Raw genomic sequence first — 23,406 nt, forward strand, 5'->3', positions numbered from 1 at the left:
ACAAAAACAAAAACGAGACTACTAAAAATAAACGCTCACAATTACAAACGGCAAGGTAACGTAACAAAGGCAGCAGAGGGTTAAAAAGTCTAGAGAGGGAAAATCAAGCATAAAATTAAAGCGCAAAATGCAAATAAACGAAACCTAATAAAAGCAATTTGGAAAATTAGCCAAAACGCTCGCTCACCTCAGAGTCAGATACCGAAATTGGACTCGGGGTCGCACTTAAGTCCGTGAGCCGGGCTTCGATTGGGCCCGTAAACAAGCAAAAGCTGTGCTAATTTTTTGTAAATAAAACTACCGATCTACCACCAGCCACCTCGGTCCGGGTAAATCAACTGTGAAAACTCCCCAGCAGCCCCAATAGCCCCACAGCCGCAACAAAGTAACAGCAAACTGTTACAAATTACCGAGCTGCAGATCTTGCACATTTTCAGATCCTAAGATCGTGAGAGGCGCAAGGCGCAAAACAACAGTTGCAATCTCAACGGCAACGGAATGCAAATTACCCAGCTCCAAAAAAAAAAAAATGGTAAAGCACTCAGCATTAGAATCTTGGATTTTAAACTGAAGTTCACTTGGGAAAAATACTTTTTAAATTTGAAATTACTTGCTGTAGAGATCGATAAAGATCCAAAACGAAAAGTAACATTTAACCAACAATATTAACACATATATGTATTCCCAGCTTACATTGTTGTATCTCATATTTATCACATCATATTTTTTCTCAGTGCAGCTGGCGCTGGCATTTGCATGTGGCTCCAACTTTGGCTGCTTATTTCGGCTAGCAACATCAAGAACCACACTTGTCTGCAATTTGTGATGTGTCTGCCTGCAAGTCACGCGTTGACCCGCCCCCTCCGCTCACTCCTCTCTCCAAACCCCCTCCCCCTCTTTTTCGGGGGACGCCCCTGTTTTTCGACTGGCAAGTTGCACTGATTATTTGCTTAAATTGCTGCTAATAACATGACAAGAAAGAGAGCGAGCGATCGGAGCGGGAAAGAAAGAGAGATCGCCCCCCAAAGTTTGCATGCGGGCTGCTCGTCTCGTCTCGTCTCGACTCGAATGTCTGTCCATCATTCGTTAATTTCTGCATGTGCCCCGGCTTTGGAGGGTTAAGTGCGGGGAGCGGGCTAAGAGCGGAATGCCTGCCACCGTTTATCCATTCCGCATGGATTTCCCAAGCGCAAATTGCCGCAAAATTAGTTGGCTTGACTCTATTACACATGCAGATTGCAACTGCAACTGCAATTGCCGCTCCAATTTGGACCAGATGAGTTGGATCTGGGAGATCTCGGCGATCTCGGCAATCAGATCGGAGATGTTGCATGGTCAAACCGATCCAGTGGCTTCGAAAACGCTGCAGCTTAACCTGCTCATAACTGGAGGGTATATGATATGGCAAACGAATCCACTTGCTGCAATTATGGCAGCAATTACTGTTTGCTGCACCTGATCTATAATTTGCACTGCCTCGCCAGCCCGAGATACTTTTCACAGCTCGCGGCTCTGCTGTCAGGAGAAATGAGGTCTGCCCGCCCGGGTCACATATGCAAATCCCACTCCGAATTCGACTGGCGAGCTGGTCTGAACTGCCGAGTGTCGGGCAGTTGCAACAACTTGCGGCCTAATGAAAGAATAATACCAGCCGGTGACACTGACACGGCAGCAAAAGTCGGTAGGAAAACATCAAATACCCGAGTCGAAGATCAGCCCGAGGGCTGTGACAATGGAACTGTCCAAAGCGATCGGGATGGTTGGAAATCTCGGATAGAATGATCGCTCGAAAATGACTTCTAAACGAATTTAGGTTGCTTGCAAAATGGGAAAGGGAAGCTGGCTGTCATTTATTTACTTTAGGTATTTCAAATGCCTCATCTACCTAAAATTTAGTCTGAGAAAAATATTGAACGGATCCTAAGCGCATTCATTTGTAAATTATTAAAAAACTTTCTAGGAAATTTTTAAATATTAAACAAATTAAAAACATATTGATAAATAAACACTTTTTTTGGAAATGAGTTAAGAGTCGGAAAAAATATTCAATCTAATAATTAAACGGCTAACACACCCACCGAAACCCTCATCATTTCAGAACCACAGCAGTTCGGCTTGATTGCCTCGCCCGCCCCCAAAAGAAGTGAGCACCACCGATCAACCACTAAGCGCAGCCACTCCACCGCTAAACCACTTGCCCGAAACCACACTCATTTTCTGCCAGTGCGTCTCCCCTCGAATAATTGGTGTGTTGGCCTCAGTTAAGCCCGACTAATGAGCGACAAGCCCTGAAAACTGTCAAGCAACACCCACAAATCGGCCACTTCGCCCCCCAAACAAAGCGAACCCCAAAAACACAAAACAAATTAAGCAAAACATTTTGTAAATGTCGAAGAAACGAAAATGAATTTATTGTATGTGTATCTGAGCTTTTTTCTGTTTGGGGGATGCTCGCTTCGCCACGAGATACATGTGCGTAAATAAATCATGGGAAAAAGCAAAACTCCGATGGCGCCAAAGAGCTTAACTGTTTGGGGCATTCAGAGATACAAAGGGAGCTGCGGAGATACAGAAACAATTGACTAACCAAATCAGGGACTGACAGACTGTCTGACACTTTCTTTTGGGGAAAAGCGAGACCGTTACACGTTTTCTTGTGTCGATAATCGCTGCGAGATCAGCATGGATCCCAGATTGGTGGATCACTGGATCGCTGGATGGTTGGTAGATCGATGTTTGGTAGATCGATGATCAGCATGGCGCCTCCACGGGATTATGATGCCGGGCTCACGATGTCGTGCCTCTGATTTTCAGCTCTTGCCTGGAATTTGAATCTGTTCGCTTGTTGCTCGTTGCTCGCTGCATTCGTGAGCCATTCCAAGTGCAACTAATTGCCGCACGTTCGCACCCAATTAGCCGCGAACGAGTTGAATCCGTTGGCTAAGTGCAGCTATCAACACTTTCGGCCGGCAGATGTACACTCAAATGCAGATGCAAATACACATGCATCAATGTGGGGACACTAAAAAAAAATATAAGTTTTATATAAAAAAAAAGTTGTATTTAAATTGGATTTATTCAAATAAAGCAGCAGAGAAAAAGCAAGAGAAGTAACACAATATATTGTTTAATAATTAATCTCTTTTTATATACTTGTAGAAGTCATTTCTTAAGTCCTCAAGAATTTTCTCTAACTGCACGCATTGCCCCACGAATTATGATTTACATGCCAAGGCAAAAAGAACATTTTTTTGTGTTGAGATTGAACTTCAAGCGTCAAAATATTGAACTGGCTAGGAATGCCATGTTTGGGGGAGTTGCGGCCTTAAGTGAGGGGTGTTGACAAATGTCTTTTGTGCAGTGGTCTCGGATACTTTCCCTTTCTCCACTTCCAACCGCGACACGCTTGTTTTCGGGAGTCCCTTCTCCTTGGGACAGCTGCTTGTAATTTTCACGCAACATTTTCCACTCCGCAAAGGCGTTTCCCGAAGAAAAGCCGGAAAGGAGGTGGAAACTCGAGGAAAGGGGCTGCGATCCAGGGAATTTTGGGGCGCGCGTTCTGCTGGCCATTTGTATCTATCAGCGCCGTCAGAATGCAATTGCAATTATGACTTGTGCATTTGCGGGCGATGATGAGTGAATATATTAATGAGCAGCGATTTGTCTACGGATGAATGGGGTAATGGGATCGGGGGACCTGGGGGATGTTCTCCCCCGCTCACATGTGCTGGCCATTTGTCTAATGGCGATTCTCAAGTGGCTCGCCTAATGTGGAAAATCTGTTTATCATTTCATTAATTACAAAAGATATTCCCTCAATCGAAATCATTCAAATTTATGAAGCCTTCCAAAATAACTTATAGAATCATGATCTTGCTTGGTTTATACAAAAATATCTATTTATACCTCCTTCTAGGAACTAATAAATTGAAATAGAAATTAATTTACGCATGAATACTACAAAAATAAAATTAAACAAGTTTCTGGGTACTAAAACTATTTTAAACAAATTTTGCCTAAGCACCAAACTGTTTATATGATTCCGATTTAATCTATATCCCTCCGATAAATCCATTATTTTGGTGAGATTGCCCCATTAAGTGCAACTAAATATTTAGGATTTGCAAGTTCTGGGATCAGGGAGAAGTTAGTCTAGTCCTGGATTGCCAGCGAAAAGGACCAACAGATCGCGGGGGGATCAGGAGATCCTCAATCCCGAATCCTGCCTCGCTGTTTTCCGGGGAACCAAAGCGACACATGATCAGCGCGTGTTTAGGACGGCAAATCCACAAACTTAACTCGGAATTTGTGCGCCTCAAAGCCACGCTGGAAATCCAAAGATCAGCGCTGGACTAGCGCGAGATCTTCTTGGAGTAGCGCGATTTAATCCAATTATCGATGCTGCTTAGAGCGCGCGACAGGAACAGGACGAATCCTTTCGGCCCGGCCAACAATTAGGGGCTGGTTCGCGGGGATTACGGGGCGGAAAGGGTCGGGAAGGTCGAGAGGTGAGCGGTCAGAAACAGATTATCGGCATTACCGCAATTATCGAACTCGGGCAGGTCCTGGCGTAATTTCAATGCGGTTTTCCGGCGACCGGCGTGTCTAATTGAGTCCCGTCCTACCTGGCCATATACATACACCGCTGATCCGTCTTCCGCTGTCGCCCCCCGCTGATCGACGAGGAGGATGAGGCTCCCGATCGGCGAGAGCCATTCGCATTTGCATAATGAGGCAATAAAATATTTCGCTTGCATCCCACGAACGGCACAAATTTGCGATAATTTGCGGCAGTTGTCGCGCCTCGATCGGCATATCCCCACCATTTCGTATAGCGCCACACCCATTTGGATACACGGTGGAAAAGCACAGTTCCTAAATCGGATTTACAAAAAATTTTAAATATTGGTTTTATGTGAAAGTACCCACACTGAGAATATCAAAAGTTTTATGTATATTGATGTTCCAAAATAAAATTAAAGATTTCATTGCTTGTGATTTATTTTCTCTGTGTAAGTAAGCAACTCGCCACACCTGGCATCTCATAAAAAACTCATTAAATAATGGCCCTCGTTTGCGAGCTGATCAAAATTTTAATTAATCAACGGAAGGCTCTCTCCCTCTCTTTCACTCCCGATTGAACTGTTCCTTTCGCACTTTCTGGGAACGGGTGAATTACCTGGGCTAAGCCACGCCACCCGCCCACAATTTAGACGAGTCAGCCGCTTTCCCAAGGCAGTTTCGAGCCATCGATAATTGGATTAAATGCGTCTATCCTCGGGCCAAAATGCATAGCCATTTCCACCGCCAGATCCCGCGGATTTCCACAGGGTTTCCTTGGTTTAAGTTCGGGGATTTGCGAGATCTTCTGCCGGCGATCTTCTGATCGCTCCTGATCCACTAGGACTGATCTGCGACTAAGCATTCCAAATAGTTGCAAAATATTTATTGGCATTTTATTAAGTCTAGAGCTTAGCTCAAACGGAAGTGTCCAGATTAATTTATATAATATATTTTAACCTTCCTTTCCCTAATAAAATTTTTTAACTATAATATCTATCAATATAAACCTTAAGTGGTGATGCTTCCTCTCCTTCCAATTTTTTCATCGCAGTAAATCCGCGTTATTAAAATTCAATTTGAGCTTCCTTTTCGGCCAGACAAACACAAAGTGTCACAATTGAGCGAAGGAAACCCTTTCGATTTTCAGTTAACATTTTTAATTAAATCAGTGCCCACGGCTGCAGCCGAAAACGCTCAATTATTAAAACAAATAAAGCCAATTAGCTGTGTCAACACGAAGCGCTGGTCGACGGCGGCTGAAACTTCAGGCTGTCCAACCCTTGTGGCAATTATGCTTTCGCTAAACATCCATCTCCAACCCCCATTGAAACCCCTTTCCCCTATATCATCATGAATCCATGCAGACGGGAAGCTCTTTTTAATTGACACTGAAAAGCCGTCGCCATCATCGCGCTTCCAGACTTCCCAGGCATCAGCATCCGTGGGCTTCCATTTGCGCGTCTAATAAAAACGCTAACGAGACGAGGGCGCACACAGATACTATACTTCAGATACTGTATCTGTGTTTCTGCTAGATAGAGGAAAATGGAGGGTTCCGGGGCCTGCGGAGCATTAGCACAAAACTCTTAGGCGACACAATTAATTTTAGGGATAGGAAGATATAAAAAATTAAAATAATTAAAAGAGAAATAAATAATGAACTTAATCATAATGTTTCTTTTTAAAAAACGGTCCCTAATTTGGTCAACAATTGCTCAACTAAAAATTAAATTGCTATGTAACTTTTGGGTCGACTTATTTTTCGAGAATATTGGAAGAGAGAGTATTTTTAAGAAAAAGCTTTCTGCGAAAAGTTCTGTGGTGTTGGTTTAACTAAAGATATATTTGGATTGTGCGAAGGAGACTGTATGCCGCAGCCAACCAGATACAGTACAGTCTGCCCACGAAGAACCCCCTTTTGACACCCTGCCCCTGCGAAATACTCCCCGCTGTCATCCGGCAAAGCCGTGCAAAGTACTCGTGATAATGAGCTCCATCTCGTTGGCAATTATTAAATGAATTGGATTTATTCGCCGTGTCACCCCCTCCCTAACTCTTACTCTACCTTCATAATCCTGCTTCCCGCTCACTCCAATGCATAAAGAGCGTCCAACCCCTTGTTAGCAGCTGTCACCTACTGTTGTCTCGCTCGCGCCCTCACAGATAATGCCGGCAGCCAATCAACGACAGCTGTCGGTTTATCTCGCTCGCCAACTGTGGAACATGGAAACCTCATGTGGATTGCATTTTCCAAATGCAGAGAGACCAAGACAGACTATCATTAGTGTGAAATGGATGGAAGAGGGTACTTCCACTGAAAGAACCTAATGTTAGGGGACCTTAATTAGTTTGCTTAAATGCAAAAGACTCTTCTTCCTGGAATATAATATTAGTTACTGAAGGGTGATTAATTCACAAAGAGAACGAGAGTCAACAAGCCCAACAATGATGTTCTTTCATCTGTTTTGTTTTTAAAAATTATCTGGTCATTAAAGAGAAATTAAATGTTAATCCTATAGTATAAAGACAATTTTTTAAGCAGAAAGTTTTAGAATAAATATTCAAATATGTTAAAGTGTTAATTAACAATTTTCTTCAAATTAAGTACGACATTTGGAAACAAAGAAAATAAAATTAATTATACAGTTATTTTACACACTTACTCCTTAAAATATTTTCCCATTGGTTCCAAAGATCGCGTTCTGTGAGCTGATAAACCAGGCATTTGCTGCATTTTATCTTTTTTCGGCCCACCTTCTGGTCATATATCAAGTGCGGTAAATGCCAAGAAATACGCCCCGAAAATCATTGATTGGCGATCGATAACCTTTTGCAGTGATGGAGCATCCCATAAAGTTCTCTCCCAAGCTCATTGTCTGACTAATTAAATGATTTATCCCGAAACGTGAGCAGAAAAGGAAAAAAAGAGCAAAAACCAATTACAATTACCGCACCCAGAGGTGCCACACTCACAGATACACAGATACAGATACAGATGCCCGAGTGCATCTGCGGCAGCAAAACTGCTGCCCCATCGACAACCGGCCTTATCTAGATGCATACAAATCCAGCCAAGCGCACGTCAATTTATTTGCCAACCTCTCGGCTCCTTTCGGCCAACATCATCCATTCATGGCCAAAAGGAGCAGAGGGGGTGGGTGGCTGGAATCGTATGTATTTACCTATGAGAAGGCTGCGACGTTGGCGCTGCATGTTTTATGCCTCCTCCTGCATCTTTAACGAGGTGTTTATTTTCACAACTCACAGCCGGCGGATGAGAACGAGAATGAGGATGACCAGATACAGATGCAGATACACAGGGACACCACGTATCTGTGAGATACTCGCTACGAGTGTGCGCCGGCAGTTGCATCCCGCCGAAGGTGTAGAAACCAAGTTACCGCCCATTTTCATGTCCAAATGCTTTCGACCAACATGATGCAGATGCCAATTCGAGCCAATTCAGAATGGTGGAAAGCCCAGGGGTGGAGGGGGTAGCAAAAAGAGGAGCCAGAGGGCCAGGGGGGAAGGGGGTTATGGCCAAATCTGACGACGGGGCGTCTAAGCTATATAAGCGATGACGTTGATGCCGGTACACAGTGGAATGATGAAAACAAATATAGCACAAAATCAATAATAAAATGTTTTTTTTTAATTTTTCGCAATTTTGCTATCATAAAATGCTAAAAAGAATCTTATAAATTTATAAATTGACTTAAGTCAACTAGCGTATTTTCCAAAGGTAACCAAATAAACCATACGTATTAATAAGTAAAAAAAACAATACGTTAAATAAAAAAAAACATTCACACTGTATAAATACTGCGATTTACCCACTGTTCCTGGGACCTTCCCCCTCAGCCCCACAAAACTGGCCAACCCGCTTGGCACTAAAACCACAAACGCTTTAATGATGCTGTTTTGTTTAGCGCAAATTGTTTGTTTCGCTGTCATAAACTGGTGCGAAAAATGGCCAAGAGAGCAACGGAGAAAGAGAGAAAGAGCGCTTGGCCCCCTCACAAACACACCTAAATACATTCAGAGAGCAGAAGAGCGAGCGAGAGAGGAGGTGGCTCCACTTGGAGCAAAGCTGGTTTTCGAATGTTAAGTGGAATATATCCGCACTGCTTTGGCGCAGGCGCAGTGACAAGCGCGTGCGAACGAGATGTCCAATACGCTTCTCCACTGGAAGTAGAAGCAGAAGAAGAAGCAGCGTTGGCCCCACAAACTTTTTGCGGCTTTCAATCGCGACACTCGAGCCAAAACGCTCAGCGTGAGAGCCACGCAGCGATTCGCCGACGCCCCCGCCAAAAAGAGAGTGAGAAAGGGAGAACAGCGGGCGAGTGAGAAAGCGAGAGGGCGAGAGCGGCGGAGTGGAGCCAACAATTAGACGCCTTTAGACGCTCCATAATGCTAATGGCGTTGACAGTGCTCATCATCATCGCAGCGCGGCCACCGCAAAAGTTTCGTTACCGGGTACCGTTACATGTACCGCCACCGTCAATCGCCGCCGTCAATCGTCCATCGAAGCGGTACGGTCACGCTCCAATCGCCGCGTTGCCGCCGCTCCAGTTTATCAATGTCACGCCGACGGATGCCAACCGCTGGAGCATCGCAGATACAACGCTAGCTATATGATCCGAAAAGAAAAACAGTGCGTGTGTGCTTATCTATCATCTAGTAACCACGAGTAGGCGCGATCGTGTTTCTATAACCCCTGCCATTGAAAAAGTTCGATTTATTGAGAGCCTCCATCAATACACCCCTTTTTCCGTTTCCGTTTCTGATCAAATTTTTCTGTGCTTCAAGGAATAGAGAAGTTGCAATCTTAATGTACGAATTTTACAAGTTTAGAATTTCAAATAAAAGTTGATTTTAAAACGAAATTGATTTGAATTTGGCATTCAAAAGAACAACTTCTTCAAACCTTGAAGCTAAAAAAACCGGACTTATAAAATCAGTAAATAATAAACTACGATTCGCTTTAATCAGTTAAAAAACGGAAACAGGGATTTTCGATTTGATAATAGAGGTATTCATTGTCTCCTTCGACTTGCAGAGACTTTGACTTCAAGTTTAAGTGGTTGGCCAGTGTTTTATTTGTTGTTTTAATCGACTAAACCCCAACCAAATGGTCACCTGCGGCCGGCAAACGTTCAACATGCTGCCCATGGCGCCGACGAGTCCTTTTGTCAGCAGCAGCAGCACCTCGGTGGCCGCATCCTCGACGTCCGTTTCCGCCAGCACGGTTTCCACCTCGGCGGGCAGTAAGCCCAAGTTGGCGTTCAGCATCGACTCGATTGTGGGCGAATCCTCGACGAGATCGGCGGCTCCTTTGAGGGTCAGTGTGATATCCTCGCCGCCGCCGCGCAGCGAAAGTCCCGCTTCGCCGACGAACACAAACAACAGCGGAAGGAGGTCGCCACGAGGATATATCTACTGCCGGAGACGGGATTCACTGGACCGATCGAGAAGTCCACAAAGGTCGCCAGTCAGCCGCTCGCCAACGCCTCCAAATGCAGGAGCCAATCCTCCAGCGGTGGGGAATCCTCAGAAGTCCAGTGATTTACCCCCGGGAATGGGCCATCCACCAACCCTCATCCGTCCGATGCCTTTGCCGGCGCCAAATCTAGCTTTAATCCAGAACCGCACCTCACCGAACTCGATGGCGGTACGAATGGCGGGTCCGCCACACCCGCCGCCACCACCGCCCCCATTCCTTGCCGCCCAGTTCCAAATGGCTGCCGCCTTGGCGCATCATCACCAGCAGCAGCAGCAGCAACAACAGCAACTTCCGCCCGTGCCAACTGGACCGCCACATGGTCCGCATCCGCATCTGCCGCCCGGCCAAATTCCAATGGGGATCTTCCCGGGCGGACCGCATCCCGTGGGTCATCCGCCGCCCCACGGACATCACCCATTTGGAAGTTCTCCGCACCTGATCCGCGATAGCTATCCACTGTATCCTTGGCTGCTCAGTCGACATGGACGCATATTTCCACGCTTTCCCGGCAGTAAGTAAACCAACTATCCAAAACCAATAATTTAGTTTAAGTATACAGAACAGAAAGCCCACAGTGCCATTGATAAATCCTAAAAAAATAACTATAAAATGTTATACCCATTGTTGTATATTCAATATACAACCCCATTTGACTTTCGTGTCTCTCTTATTATATTTTACCGGTTTGCGAACTGGGATCCGGTTCTAGAAGTTATATCAATAAATATAATTAATTAATTTTTGAAATATAGAATATTTATGCAAAATAGGCCACTTTAACAATTAGACTAAATTGATTTATCTGCGTTTTTAAATCAATTTATTAAATTTATTATAGCTACTACTGTTTACATTAAAATTCAGTTGGTCAATTGAAAAGTATTTATTAAAAGTTTAGTCAATACATAGTTGTAAATGTTGGTTGATGTATATAATATTGAATATTATTTAATCGTTCGTTGAGATTTTTAATGATTTTTTTTCCTTCATATACCGCCTAACTTTTTAAATATAATTCGCTAAAGCGATGTTTTCTAGTCATTATGGTCGTTTCAAATAGTCTTTGATTGCCGTGAACCAAAGAGAGAAAGAAACCACACCTAAAAGTCATATTTGAACCACTCGGTCATTATAGTAGAGAGAACCTCAATCAAGCAATTATTCAGTTATCGCTGTTGTTGCCGCGCAGCTCCATATAATTAAAGTTAAATAAGCAAATGGCAAACATTTATTACAAGTTAATTAGACGTGTATCAGCCTCATCATCATCAGAGGGAGAGGGACAAAAGGCGAGGAAAAGAGAGAGAGACAGACAAAAAGAGAGACGGGGAGAAAGGGGAACCAAACCCATTTTGATAACTATTTCCAAACAAATTACATTTTAATTAAATTGTTTAAACAACATTACACACATCGTTAGGTCAAGCAGCGTACCTAAATGGCCAGCCAAGTGTGTGAGTGTGTGTGATATATCAATGTGTCTGTGTGTGTGTGTGGAGTAGAAATTACCATTAATGGCCAACAGACGGCGCCAGTTGCTCACATGGCGGGCCCATGCGGCGTATGTGTAACGTACGAAAAGTGCAACCAGTGAAATGTTAATGCGTTTTTAATTGAGGTTTTGGGGCAACCGAGCAAAGAACCGAAGAACGAAAAAAAACTGAGGATAGAAGCGAAGAGCCACCGCAAAGCGCATCTCAAAAACATTGTCATTTATTACTCTTTAACCACTTTTTTTCATTGGCTGCTCTCATAATTACCATTTGAATATTCAGGCCATGTTGTTTTTTTCGTGTTGTTTTTTTTTTTGGCTGGGTAAATATAAAAATAATTTTCGGCACACTCACACGCCTTTCACCTGCCGGATTGTACATATATCCCCGTTACGCCTTAATTATGTTGTACGCCGTTTCATTATTTTCTCCCTTTTCCCATTTCCCGCTCGGCTTGCCTTACTTTTTCTCACTTTTCTCTGCTCCGACTGTAATTTTCGCTTGATTTATGAACGTAAAATGTCAATGTTTCGCATAACGATTTCATTAATTGTAAATGTTTTTCGTCTTTGTTTGTTTCGTAACTCGTGTGAGTAATACCAGGTTACATCGGTGTTTTTTTGAAGGAGGTTGGCTTACAAGATAATGGGGATCACCGCGATAGCGATGATGATGAGTCAGTAACTCAATTCAGGTTGCACGTGCTGCAATTTCTGGGTGTGGCTCTCTAATGCAGCTGATGAAGTTCCAGGAAAAGGGTAATGTTAACAAGGTTGCGATCCCTTTTATTTTACAGAGCCTAGAATTATGTACAAGCTGTTCTAGTCGTTGCTTTAATGAGTTATACGTGAGTTTATTTCTTAGATCTTTAAAAAAATATAAAAATACTTTGTTGCCACGAATTTATATTTTCACACCTTGTTTAAAAAAAAATCGTTTGTACTTCCATTCAAAATTATTATCTTCGCAAGCCCACATAATCCCTTTTTTTATATCCCAACTGCATATGGCAATTCCCGTCAAATCGATCATCACAACATCCCCGAACGTCATTTCATTTGATTTCAATTATCGATGCCCAGTCAATGTCCTCATGGAATGCAATAAATTAATGAAAAAATCATGAGAGCATAAAAATTAAGCCCTAACTCCATAAAAAAGAAAGCAAACACAATTGCACACGAGTGATAAATAATAAGGCGAACAAAAAGGCCAGGACAGTCGAACAAACGAAAACGAAACGAATCCCGGCACTTCCATCATGGGCTAAAAACAACAAGGTACGGATATAGCTAAAAAAAATGACAGCTGACAAGGGTGTGAGCCACTGCAAATACAACAACATGGCCAGCAGAGCGGACACATCAATTAATTGTCAATTGCGCGTATTTTCGCACGGCGGTTTCCTTTGTGCTTCCGAACCTACAGAAAAAAAACGAGGAAAATAAACGCACGCACTTCATTGAGAGCTGCTGCTACTGGAGAGCTAGAAAAAAAGGCAGAGAAAAAATAATTAAGTGGCCATTGTGAGCGGCGGCATTATCAATTATACAGCTTCTTCTAAGGCGCTGGGCAGTCGTGTATCTTGTAGCTACATTGTTAGCTGTCAAATGTAACAAATGTCAAGCGATCGCGGACTGTAAAAAAACGAACTAGAGCACTCGGGATGCTGCGTCTCTCTCTCGGCAATCGTTTGTCAAGTTCATAGCAAAAACCAGGCACGCAGTCAGTCAGTTGCATCTGTCAGATACGTAGATACATGGCCATCAATGGTGCGAGGCTGCATTTATGAAGTGTCGAATTGACAAGTTCCCATTCCCGTTCCCGTTCCTCTTCCCTTTTCTGAACTCCCTTCCCTCTTCCCGTTGGCCCTTTATTGTTTTTCTAGCCCGACAGCGCTAACAAGATACATTTCTGGGGTTGCATCTTGTATCTAATGGCTTTGCGCCCTTTCGACCGCTTTTGTCTATTAGCTGTTTATTTTGCCTGTGGCTTAGCTTCTGTTTTGTTGCGCTGTGTGGACTTCCTGCCTCCGAAATCGATTCGATTCTGCTATGTCAATATTGATTTTGTAATTGGCACACCTTGCCGGTGCCAAAGGATCCTGCGGCTCAGTCTTGTTCACCAAATTATATCATAACAAGTCGTATAAAGAATTGTTGCTTTAGAGGATCAGACTTACAGCTGAACATGAGCTTGAATTTCAAGATGACAGTTTTACAGGAAGAGCTAGATTGTTTTGAAAGGAAAGTCTTATTTTCCTCGGGACAAAAATGTAATCAACAAATAAGTTTTTATTAAGATCTCTGAAATATCCTTAAAATATATAACCCACTTTGTTCTTTGAAGTATTTTTACTATATAATTTCGAAAAAAAACTAGAAGCCCTAGGCCCACCATACTCCATAATTTTTCGCCAAGCAAATTCCTCTGCACCGTCAGAAATCTGAGCTTCATCTCGCACAGTAGCCCCTGCCCCATATCAATATTCAAATTGTGGCTCAATTGAAATTTGTTAACTCGTAGCCACCCGAAGAGCTTCAGAACACTTGGCTCCGCTGGTGGGGATGGGGGGCTGGGCTCCCAGAAATCGTGATAAACGTCAAAATATCACGTTGTGCCGGCTGAAAGGAAGAACAATGGGTCCTCGCTTTTCGAAAGAGGCGTCGTTGGCGGCTTTTAGGAGCGCTAAAGTGTTCGCCTTGGCGTCCAGGCGAAAGAAAGCCAGCTCTCGTTGGCCCGGCCAATTGTTTTGGCCTTATCAGCGATTCTGGGACATGGCCCAAACACACAGCGCCGACAGCGGCACGAACCAGAAGCCTTTGTGTTTGCTGGCCCATGTCTGGAAATTTGTTTATTGTTTTGTAATGAGCGTGTGCAACATGTGAGCGGTCAGTGTGCGGCATCTTTGCCAGCGGCATTCGCGGAATTCATAATCAACAATTTGAGGCGCAACGTCATCTAATTGGCAGGGCGAAGAATGAGGACCTCTTCTGGCTTAAATCGGTACATAAATATCCATACAGCAAAGATCTGCAACTACTGACAGCCAAAAAAAATTTAAGTTTCTTAACAGTAACGGGCTAATATTTAATTGAGCATTTAAAAAAGCTGCAAGATGGTTTTAAATAATTATTGTTAAGATATATTTATTGCTACATTATTATTTATAATTAACATTCAATAAATTTCAAGTGCCATTAAAATTTATTTTCTACCTAACCCCTAAGCTTTAATTGGCAAATACTGAATATAATAGGCTTACAGAATGATTTAGTAATTAAGTTGGAAACAGGTATTTAATAATTTTTAAATATATAGTTACTGCATTACCAACTCAATGAACAGCGAATAACGATTGGACTACTTTTCCGATCTCTTCCAGATTTTCTGTTCCAGCCTTTCCGCAAACCGAAGCGCGTTCGCACCGCCTTCTCGCCGACGCAGCTGCTCAAGTTGGAGCACGCCTTCGAGGGGAACCACTACGTGGTGGGGGCGGAGCGGAAGCAGTTGGCCCAGGGACTCAGTTTGACCGAGACCCAGGTGAGCTCCTAATGCGCATCAAATTCAATAAGCACCCCAGTTCAACCCTTTTTCTGGGGGCTAAGTGATTGCATGTCGTCTGGTCGTTAGCCCAAGAAGTGCCGGAGTTACTGAGTTATTAGCGCTTTAAACGGGCTCCGCCACTTGACTTTCCACCCCCGGGGGCATAGCTGGGAGGCAGGCCGTAAATAGAATTAAAAGACTCGTTCAATTTATTTACAACTTGCCAAAAAAAAAGGCGGAAAACAGAGCCAATTGCAAGGGTTAAGGACCCTCCCCCAAAAAGACTACCTCGAGTTCAATTGTTTCCTGAGAGTGCACTAAAATATTTTAGCTTTAATAGGGGTTAGTATTCAAGGAATGCACACAAGGTATTCAGTAAAATGGTATCCTTGATTGTCAATTGTAAGATTATAAAGGTTTTAATTATCCATAAACTTTATAATACCAATGTTATGATCCTGAGGATATCATTGAATTAAATACATTCCTAAATAAACCAAAAATCGTTAGATATTATATATGAATATCTAAAAAATATTATAAATATTAATATAAGACTATCTAATACTACCTCTTTTTAAATTAAATTGAATTAAAATAATTGAAGTTTAATTTATATTAATAATGGTAATTTTTTGTATTGATAGGTAAAAGTGTGGTTCCAGAACCGCCGCACGAAGCACAAGCGGATGCAGCAGGAGGGCGGCGACGGCAGCGACACCAAGAGCAATAAGGGCAGCTCCTCGGGAGGCGGAGGAGGTGGCGATGGGGACGAGGATGCCAAGCACGATGGATCCCAGCACAGCTACGAGGACGCCGAGGATCCGGAGGACGACGACGAGATCGAGGAGGACGACGAGGACGAGGTGATCGACATGGACGACTACGGCAGCGAAATGGACGCGGAGGAGCACCAGCGACTGCGGGAGCAGTTCCAGCAGCAGTTGGCCCAGCACCAGCAGCAGTTCCTCCAGCAGCAGCAACTCAACCCTGGAGATGCAGCCAGCCTCAGTCCGCAGCAGCAACACCAGCTGCTGCAGCAGCACCAGCAACACCTGCAGCAGCAACACCAGCAGCAGCAGCAACACTTCATCCAGCAGCAGCAACTATATCTGCGCGAAAGAGAGAGGGAGCGGGAAAAGTCCCGTGAGAGGGAAAGAGAGCGGGAAAAGCAGTAACTAACTATTAGTTGCTAACCAGCTAGCTCCGCTATTTTGTGTTCCTTTAATTTCTTGTAAATTATTTGTCAACTGTATAGCTTAATTTAAATTGTTTACTACCTAAAAAATAAACATCAAAGTGAATAAATAATTCAACTCAAAGATTAATCAAGCAAATAAAGCCATTTAAAGGGGCTTGCAAGTCCACATGTGATGGCCATTTATTGGCAAGCTTTCTGCCATCGCATGATAAACTCATTACGAATGCACAACAACTATCGATCAGAGCTGCCAAAATATAACCAATCAAAGGGCAAAAAAAAAAAATGCTGCTAACAAGGCTTTTCCTTTATTGAGTTGTTGATGGAAACCCCCAAACCCTCCGAAAATTGTTGTGTGCTAAACGTCGACAGTAAAAAGTGCAATCAACAATTACGAGTTATGGTCTCATAAAGCGGCCAAAAAATAAATGTCAGTAACAAGAGGCCGAAGTTGATGGCAGAAATTGATATTCAAAATGCAAACGATTGGCAATAAAGCAGATTTACTATACTGAAGTTGCTCGAGGCTAACATATAGTATGCATATGGAGCAGCCAAAAGCTAATGGGCCTCCAATTTGGGTTCATTTAAAGCGAAACGCGAGCTAAACCAAAAATTAAACTGACAAAACGGGAGGAGATCAAAAAGTGGCCCAAAATATATGAGCCCGTTGGCAATTGCGAACCCAAAAAAATACAATATAAATAAATTCTCGGCATTTTTTTGTTTTTGTGATACGGCAGGTTAGACCTCGTCGATCCGGCGAAAAGTTCAAGGTAATTGCCGTTGTCAAAGCAGCGCAACGAAAAGTGGGCGGGCACCGTGAAAACTTGGCCAACAATTTATGGGCCACTTGACTACAAGCAAAGGGTGTTGAGGTTGCACGCGAGCAATCAGCAGAGCCTCGGAACCCAAGAGCCCAGGAACTCAGAACCCAGAGACCCCAGAACCCGAAAGGTTCCAGCAGAACGCCTGGAAAATTCTCCTATTTTGCATAAACGATGTGAGAATTACTTAATTGCACTTGGAATGGGCCCATGCCCACATATGCAATTATATATATCGGTTTGGTCTGCGTTTCCTCTGTGGGCCGCGAATTTATGAGTCTCTCGGCCCGACCCACAAAATGAAGTTGTCTACGGCGAATTGCAGGTGTCTCGGCTGCTCGGGATTCGGGTTGTTATTTCACGGCAATGGAGGGTGTCATTTGGAGAAGGGTTCGCAGCCACCTTTTCACCTCTTGTTTACCCCTTTGAAAGCTAAACATTTTCGCAAATATTTATGCCGTTAGATAGTTGAATATCGACACATGTTCTTGGTCATGTCGGTCAACAGTTCTTATGGAAAGAAATATAAAACAGATGTTTCTAAATTCAGCGATCTTTTAATGGAACAATTTAGTAATTTTATGTATCTTTTTTTTCCAAATTTGTAGAGGTCTAAACTAAGACTTTTGTCTTTCAATTTGTTTAATTAAAAATTTCTTATTTTTTTTAATAAAAAATAAATATGATTTCGTTTTTCTTTCTACCTTTTTGGTTTTTGGTGCATTGAAAAATCGACTTTGCCAAGGGTTTTCTTGGGTTTTTCGTTGGCAAGCCCTTTCGTTTGATTTTGGCGTGTCTGCCAGCCGCGATGACGAAGACAAAGACGATGGCGATGACTTTGAAAACAAAGCGAAAGGGAAATGGCTTTCAGCCAAGGCACTTGGAGCATATTAAGGGCGTCATTAGTTCCCCAGGCACTGCAAATTTGACAGGTGAAGGGAGTGGAAGTGGGGGCGACAACGATTGAAGAGCCTGACACTTGCTGCAGTGCAGAAGCAAACTGCAACACGGCAGCAATTGCAGCACCAACTGCCCCGCGGCAACATTAACCCATTGATGCCATAGACAAAGCAGATATGAACTTTTATACAAACAAGGAAGGAAGCTAGCTTTGTCGAGTCGATTTTTTCCATATTTTCACCTATTGTTCATATGACAGCTATATGATATAGTCGTCTGATTTTCCGGAAGTTGAATTAAATTATTCGCTTATATAAAATTAATTAAACAAAATTTCTTTAAGAAGCATGCAACTTTAAAATGTGTTAAATACCAGAAATGTTATGGACTTACATAGAATTAGTGAATTTTGGTGAGTCTTCAGCAAAACCTTTGGCCATTTGGCAAGGGGATGTATCATACAAAATTAAAAAAAATTGGCAGTTGTTGTTGCAGAATTAAAATACAAATTTTTGGAGATAAGTAATAGACTTAGAATTAGTAAGTCAGCTTTCTCCCAACAGCCACCAAAGGGTTAACAAATAGCGAACGTGCTGGCAACGGCGTAGGCGTTCGGATTGTTATTGTTGTGTCAGGTTTCAGCTATTTAGCGGCAATTTGTATGGGAAAAGTTTGCCAAATGTAAACGGAATTGCAGTTTAAACCTCATTTGGCGCACATCGTGGGCGGTCGATGCGAAAACAAAAACAACAGCAAGAGTAAAAGCAACAACTGCAATACCGGGAACAGCCATAAAAATGCTACGTTTAATAATTGCAAAGTGTTTTCTATTCGCCTTCGTTTCCAGGTCGTAAATCAGCGATTGTTCAGTCAGTCTTGGCTGGCGCCTCCTGCTCGAACATAAATTTAATTGAAAGACTGGGCCAGAATGGCTGAAAGTCTGGGCCAAGGGGAATCCCGAATCCCAAGCCAGATGCCCGCCAGAGGTTGAGGCGTCAATTGGCAAATTGGTTTCCATGTCAGCCAGCAGGAAAAGTTAATTTTCTCGCCGCCATAAATAACACTCTGATCGACTGGAACTAAGGCATGGCATCGGAGGATCTCTCGCCTGGGAATAGGAATCTCCTTTGGCAGGTGAGCATGGGTGCTGTCCGTTTCCATTTCCATTTCGATTTCGATTTCGATTCCGTTTGCAATTCTTCGCAGGCCACAAGCAACGTTTTTTAATGCATTTTTAATTGGAAATGCACACCATCACGCTGATGATGCTCCGAACTGCCAGCTTTTTGCCATTACGTAATTGCTATTTAATGATCGAGTCGACGAATAAGTCAACTAATAATTTTAAATAAGCATTAATAAATAATGGATGCCTTGTGGCAGTCAAACGAGTGAATTACTGTTTACACTAACTTCTTTTTAAATATTTTCTACGACCAATAGCTTATTATATTTTTTATTTCATAACCCTAACACCAAAGTCATTCAAGCCAAAAAAGAAAAGTACCCACCATTCACCATAACATTTTATAAATTGCCTTTAATTGATGCCGTTAATTAAACACTTTAATAAATTGCCAATTAGGTAAGAGTGGGAACTGCACGGCACTTACTAACAATCACTATAGAAGACCGAGCCATTGTAAAAGTTTTCCTGCAAATATAGGAAGTATAAATTACGGTCGTGGAAAATCTTTGACAGATTGCCACACAAATGATTTGTTAATTTCGTATAATTGTGGATTTCTCGGAGTGGAAAATTTATGTGGCTGCCCTGATGAGAATTAACATTAATTAGGCACGAAAAAGCGGCAACGAATTCAATTTAATGCATTCCGTGTTTATTTGAAACTTCTCTCATTTTGTGGAAATTAATGAGCGCCCATTTGGCGCACTCCGTTGCCACGCCCACAAAGTGCACGCAAGCTTTATTTCTCTTGTTTTCTTCTTTTGTTTCGTAATTTTTTTATAGAATCTGCCTTAGTTATATTTAACAAAAAAAATTAATGGCCCAAGATAAATGACGAGTGATTTGTATTAGGAAGCGCTTTTGGGAACTGTTTTCGTTCTACTTTCTGGGAGGCCCCTAATTTTTGGAAGGGGCTTTGGAGGGTGTGTCATCCATGAATCTTAGCCGTTTTCATTCCAAATCTCTTTTATTATTGAAGGGTGTGGCAATTGGAGCAACTTTCAGGTTATAAATTTGAAGCGAATTAAGGCTGAGATTTTAGATCGGTTGGCCCTTAATGATGATGAGTTCTGATGAGTTGCTGAGGGTATGACTCATAAGTTTGATTACCTGGTGGTAGGTGATAGCTTAACATATATAACAAGCCCCCAGAAAAAAGATCAGTTTTAGCGCACGAATTTAACGAACGTTTTAGTCTTAATTTTCTACCCCAAAAAGACACATGGAACAATTAAAGTGATCTTGTCAGGTGCTATCGCTTAGTTGTCAAAAGACTATTGATGAGAAATATTATTTACCTTTGATATCAACTTAAGGTGCATCTTCAAGCGATTCTAGCCATCAATTTCCACCACCAACTCCACCCACCAACTAACTTTCCGCTTTTCCCCCGCCCTAATACTTTCAAAGTTCACCTGACCAGGCAATTAACTAATTAACCTTTGGCCCAATCTAATCCCGCCCCTTGTAACAAAATCAATAAAGTGCATGTGGGCGCTCGACACGCCCCCGAACATGAGTGAAGCTCAATTTAAAAGCCATTTCGCTTTGTCGCCGCCGACAAATTGCCGACATTTGCTATTAAAACCTTTTTGAAGTCCCCTTCAAGGGGGTCGGGTTACGAATCGCTGTTTGTTGTATGCTAAAAGTTTCTGTGGCACAACCGATAAATCTGCTGCCTGAAAAGGCAACATCGCGTCGGCCAACTACTTTAAAATAATTAATGGGTGCGGCCCAGCAACCGAAGTTAGCCAAGTTTCGCCGCTGACAATTGGCTAAATTATGGGGCCGCAATGCAATTCTCATAGTTCCGGGGGACTTGCAGGGGAATTACAAAGAGAGAAGAAGGGGGCAAGAGCCTAGGATCGCTGACACCTGTCCCCCATCCACAGTATCGAGGTTGCACTGTGAACGGCGAACACTGAGCCCAAATCAAAACAACCACAGCTGCCACATTGAGCCAGTTAATTAACACATTTCTGTGCAGCCGCTCATTAGGGGAAATCTGGCAAATTGCCAAAGAAGTGGGGATTATGGGGTGTTACAAAACACCTGCAACGATTTTATTAGTAAGCTATGAGGTGTTTTTTTTATGGATTTTCTTTAGGTGAACAAGTAAAAGGGTTGGTAAGCTCTTTAAATATTAATTCAGAATAATATTTACGTTATTACTTACTTATATAAGATGAACAGTTTTATTGCACAAGATTAGACTTGAAATTACTTATCTTTTCTGAAAACTTACTGAACACATAGCAATTTAGAACTATGCAAATAGCAACTAATCGCTTTCAAGTCCTAGTTCTTAACCCCACTAAAAAATATGGGGCTGTGCGAAATTGCTTTGCTGTGCAAATGATGAGTGTGCCTCTAAGCAAAAGCCGTGCAAATAAACTTAAGTTAATTAACTTCTGGTTACATTAATTTATGCGGCATGATTAATTACCCCGAAAACGAGCTGCCTGCCATGTTGGCCTCGCCGTCAGAAGTCTGGCCCGAATGGAGGCCCAAAAGCTGTGGAGGAGCGGGCAGTGCGGCATCGGAGAGCGGAATCCAGCAAGTGGCACTGCGACGGCCGATGGCCAATGGACGGAGTCGATGGTCAGTGGACAGTGGTTGGCACGTCAGCCGGCGGCCTGTCAGCGTTGCCTGCTACCGGGAGGCAAGAGCTGAGACGTCTCGGCTGCCACAACTCAAGTTGGCTGCCACACGGAGAGAAATCCTTCAAACAGACTTTTTTGGACTGAAATAATAATTACTTACATTTTTTAAGATACCCAAAAATTCTTTTTTAAATAAATGTTTCTAAAATTATTTTTTAATAATGAAACTCTTTATAAGAAGTTTTATCTTGGCACTCATTATAAACACATTTATTATTTTAATCTGAAGCTTTCAAGTATACACAATTTTCGATCAGTGTCGGCGATTCGCATCGCTGCTGCAATTTCGCACGCAGTTCCGTTTGGTGAGGGGTGGCGATCGCTCGTGGAGGTGGGAGAAGAGGGGAGCTGGAAGGGGGAGGGGGTGTGCTGCACACAGTACAGCTGCAGCAGCAACCAGTTGAAAACGCCATTGGTCATTTGCAGCAGCAGCAGCAAAAGCAAAAGCAAAACAGCAACAGCAGCGCCGGCCATTAAAATGACATAGAGCCAAAAGACGAGGCACGAAGTCCCAGAAAGGAGTCAGTTTTTTGGGGCAGAGGGGGGGACTGCGGGGTAGCAGCCAAGTCGTGGCCACTGCTGCCATACAATTTTTAAACCAAACACATTGCTCCGGGACCTGGGCGCCCCGGCCAGCATGTGTTAATGCCCGCCAATGACTTTGGGACTTGGGACTGCGGACCGGCCAACAATTAAATTCGAATTAGCACAGGCACTGACACAGACGGACACAAACTTCTAGCCGAGAGCTAATCAAATGGATTTATTCGCCAGCCAGAAGACAGCAGCTGCTCAATGGAAGGAAAGGCATCAGTATTTGCTCCGAATTAGGCTCGTTTTGTATAATGTGATTATAGGGCTTCGAGGGGCAGCCACCCGATCGAAAATGAATTCATTAAGAATGGAAATATACGATAATTAACATATGTAAATTAAATATTACGCCAGAGCTTATAGCTTTGCCAATAAGATATCTTAATTCAAAGCGGCGTGCCTCTTAAAGTTGTAATGAAATTCTAAAGAAACGTGCGTTATATTCAAAACTCAGAAAAATCTTACTAGCCAATTTAAAAAATGTAAACGTAAATTTTTCAGATATTCATCGGAAAATGAAAAATCTTAAATGCAGTTGTATCAAGGATTCGATTAGAATCGTTTAGAGGAATGCCACTTTAAAATCACATTAAAATTGACAAAGTTATGGACTTCTGCATTCATAATAAAATGGTATTCTTAAAAAAAACCATTCAAGTTACTTTATACCCTATGGACCTAAAGCCTTCTTTTATTTTGTTTACCAACTCAAGGCTACATCTCCAGATTGGGTTCACACTCGACACGAACTGCACATGTCTGGAGCAGCATTTTGCAAATGAGTTTATCTGCGGCCGGCGATTTGAACAATTCTGGATTCGCCGTTGCCATCAGGCAAAGCCTTTTAACTGCTTGCAAATTTATGTCTCAGCTTAAGAAAACACTAAATGAGTGCCATGCATTTTTTTTATCGCACGCAGCAGCAGC

General features: G+C 42.7%; 1 protein-coding gene across 5 annotated transcripts; it reads left to right on the forward strand.

The window, feature by feature from the left end:
* Positions 1-8,829: 8,829 nt before the first annotated feature.
* LOC108092226 (homeotic protein empty spiracles) lies at positions 8,830-16,420 on the forward strand. 5 transcript variants are annotated; one of them, XM_017191764.1, is made up of 4 exons: positions 8,830-8,881; positions 9,623-10,577; positions 14,945-15,102; positions 15,753-16,420. In XM_017191764.1, the coding sequence occupies exons 2-4, from the start codon at positions 9,695-9,697 to the stop codon at positions 16,281-16,283; spliced, it is 1,572 nt and encodes a 523-aa protein (XP_017047253.1). In that variant the 5' UTR covers positions 8,830-8,881; positions 9,623-9,694; the 3' UTR covers positions 16,284-16,420. The 5 variants fall into 5 exon arrangements, with proteins under 5 accessions (XP_017047253.1, XP_017047251.1, XP_017047252.1 ...); XM_017191762.1 differs by lacking the exon at positions 8,830-8,881 and adding an exon at positions 9,116-9,217; XM_017191763.1 differs by lacking the exon at positions 8,830-8,881 and adding an exon at positions 9,178-9,253.
* Positions 16,421-23,406: the final 6,986 nt, after the last annotated feature.

Source organism: Drosophila ficusphila, unplaced genomic scaffold (genome assembly GCF_018152265.1).
Source record: "Drosophila ficusphila isolate 14025-0441.05 unplaced genomic scaffold, ASM1815226v1 contig_791, whole genome shotgun sequence".
NCBI lineage: Eukaryota > Metazoa > Arthropoda > Insecta > Diptera > Drosophilidae > Drosophila > Drosophila ficusphila.

Coding starts and splice junctions, on each gene's coding strand:
- LOC108092226 (XM_017191764.1), top strand. CDS start 9,695: ATGGTCACCTGCGGCCGGCAAACGTTCAACATGCTGCCCATGGCGCCG. Junction 10,578..14,944: donor ATTTCCACGCTTTCCCGGCA/GTAAGTAAACCA, acceptor GATCTCTTCCAG/ATTTTCTGTTCCAGCCTTTC. Junction 15,103..15,752: donor TCAGTTTGACCGAGACCCAG/GTGAGCTCCTAA, acceptor TTGTATTGATAG/GTAAAAGTGTGGTTCCAGAA.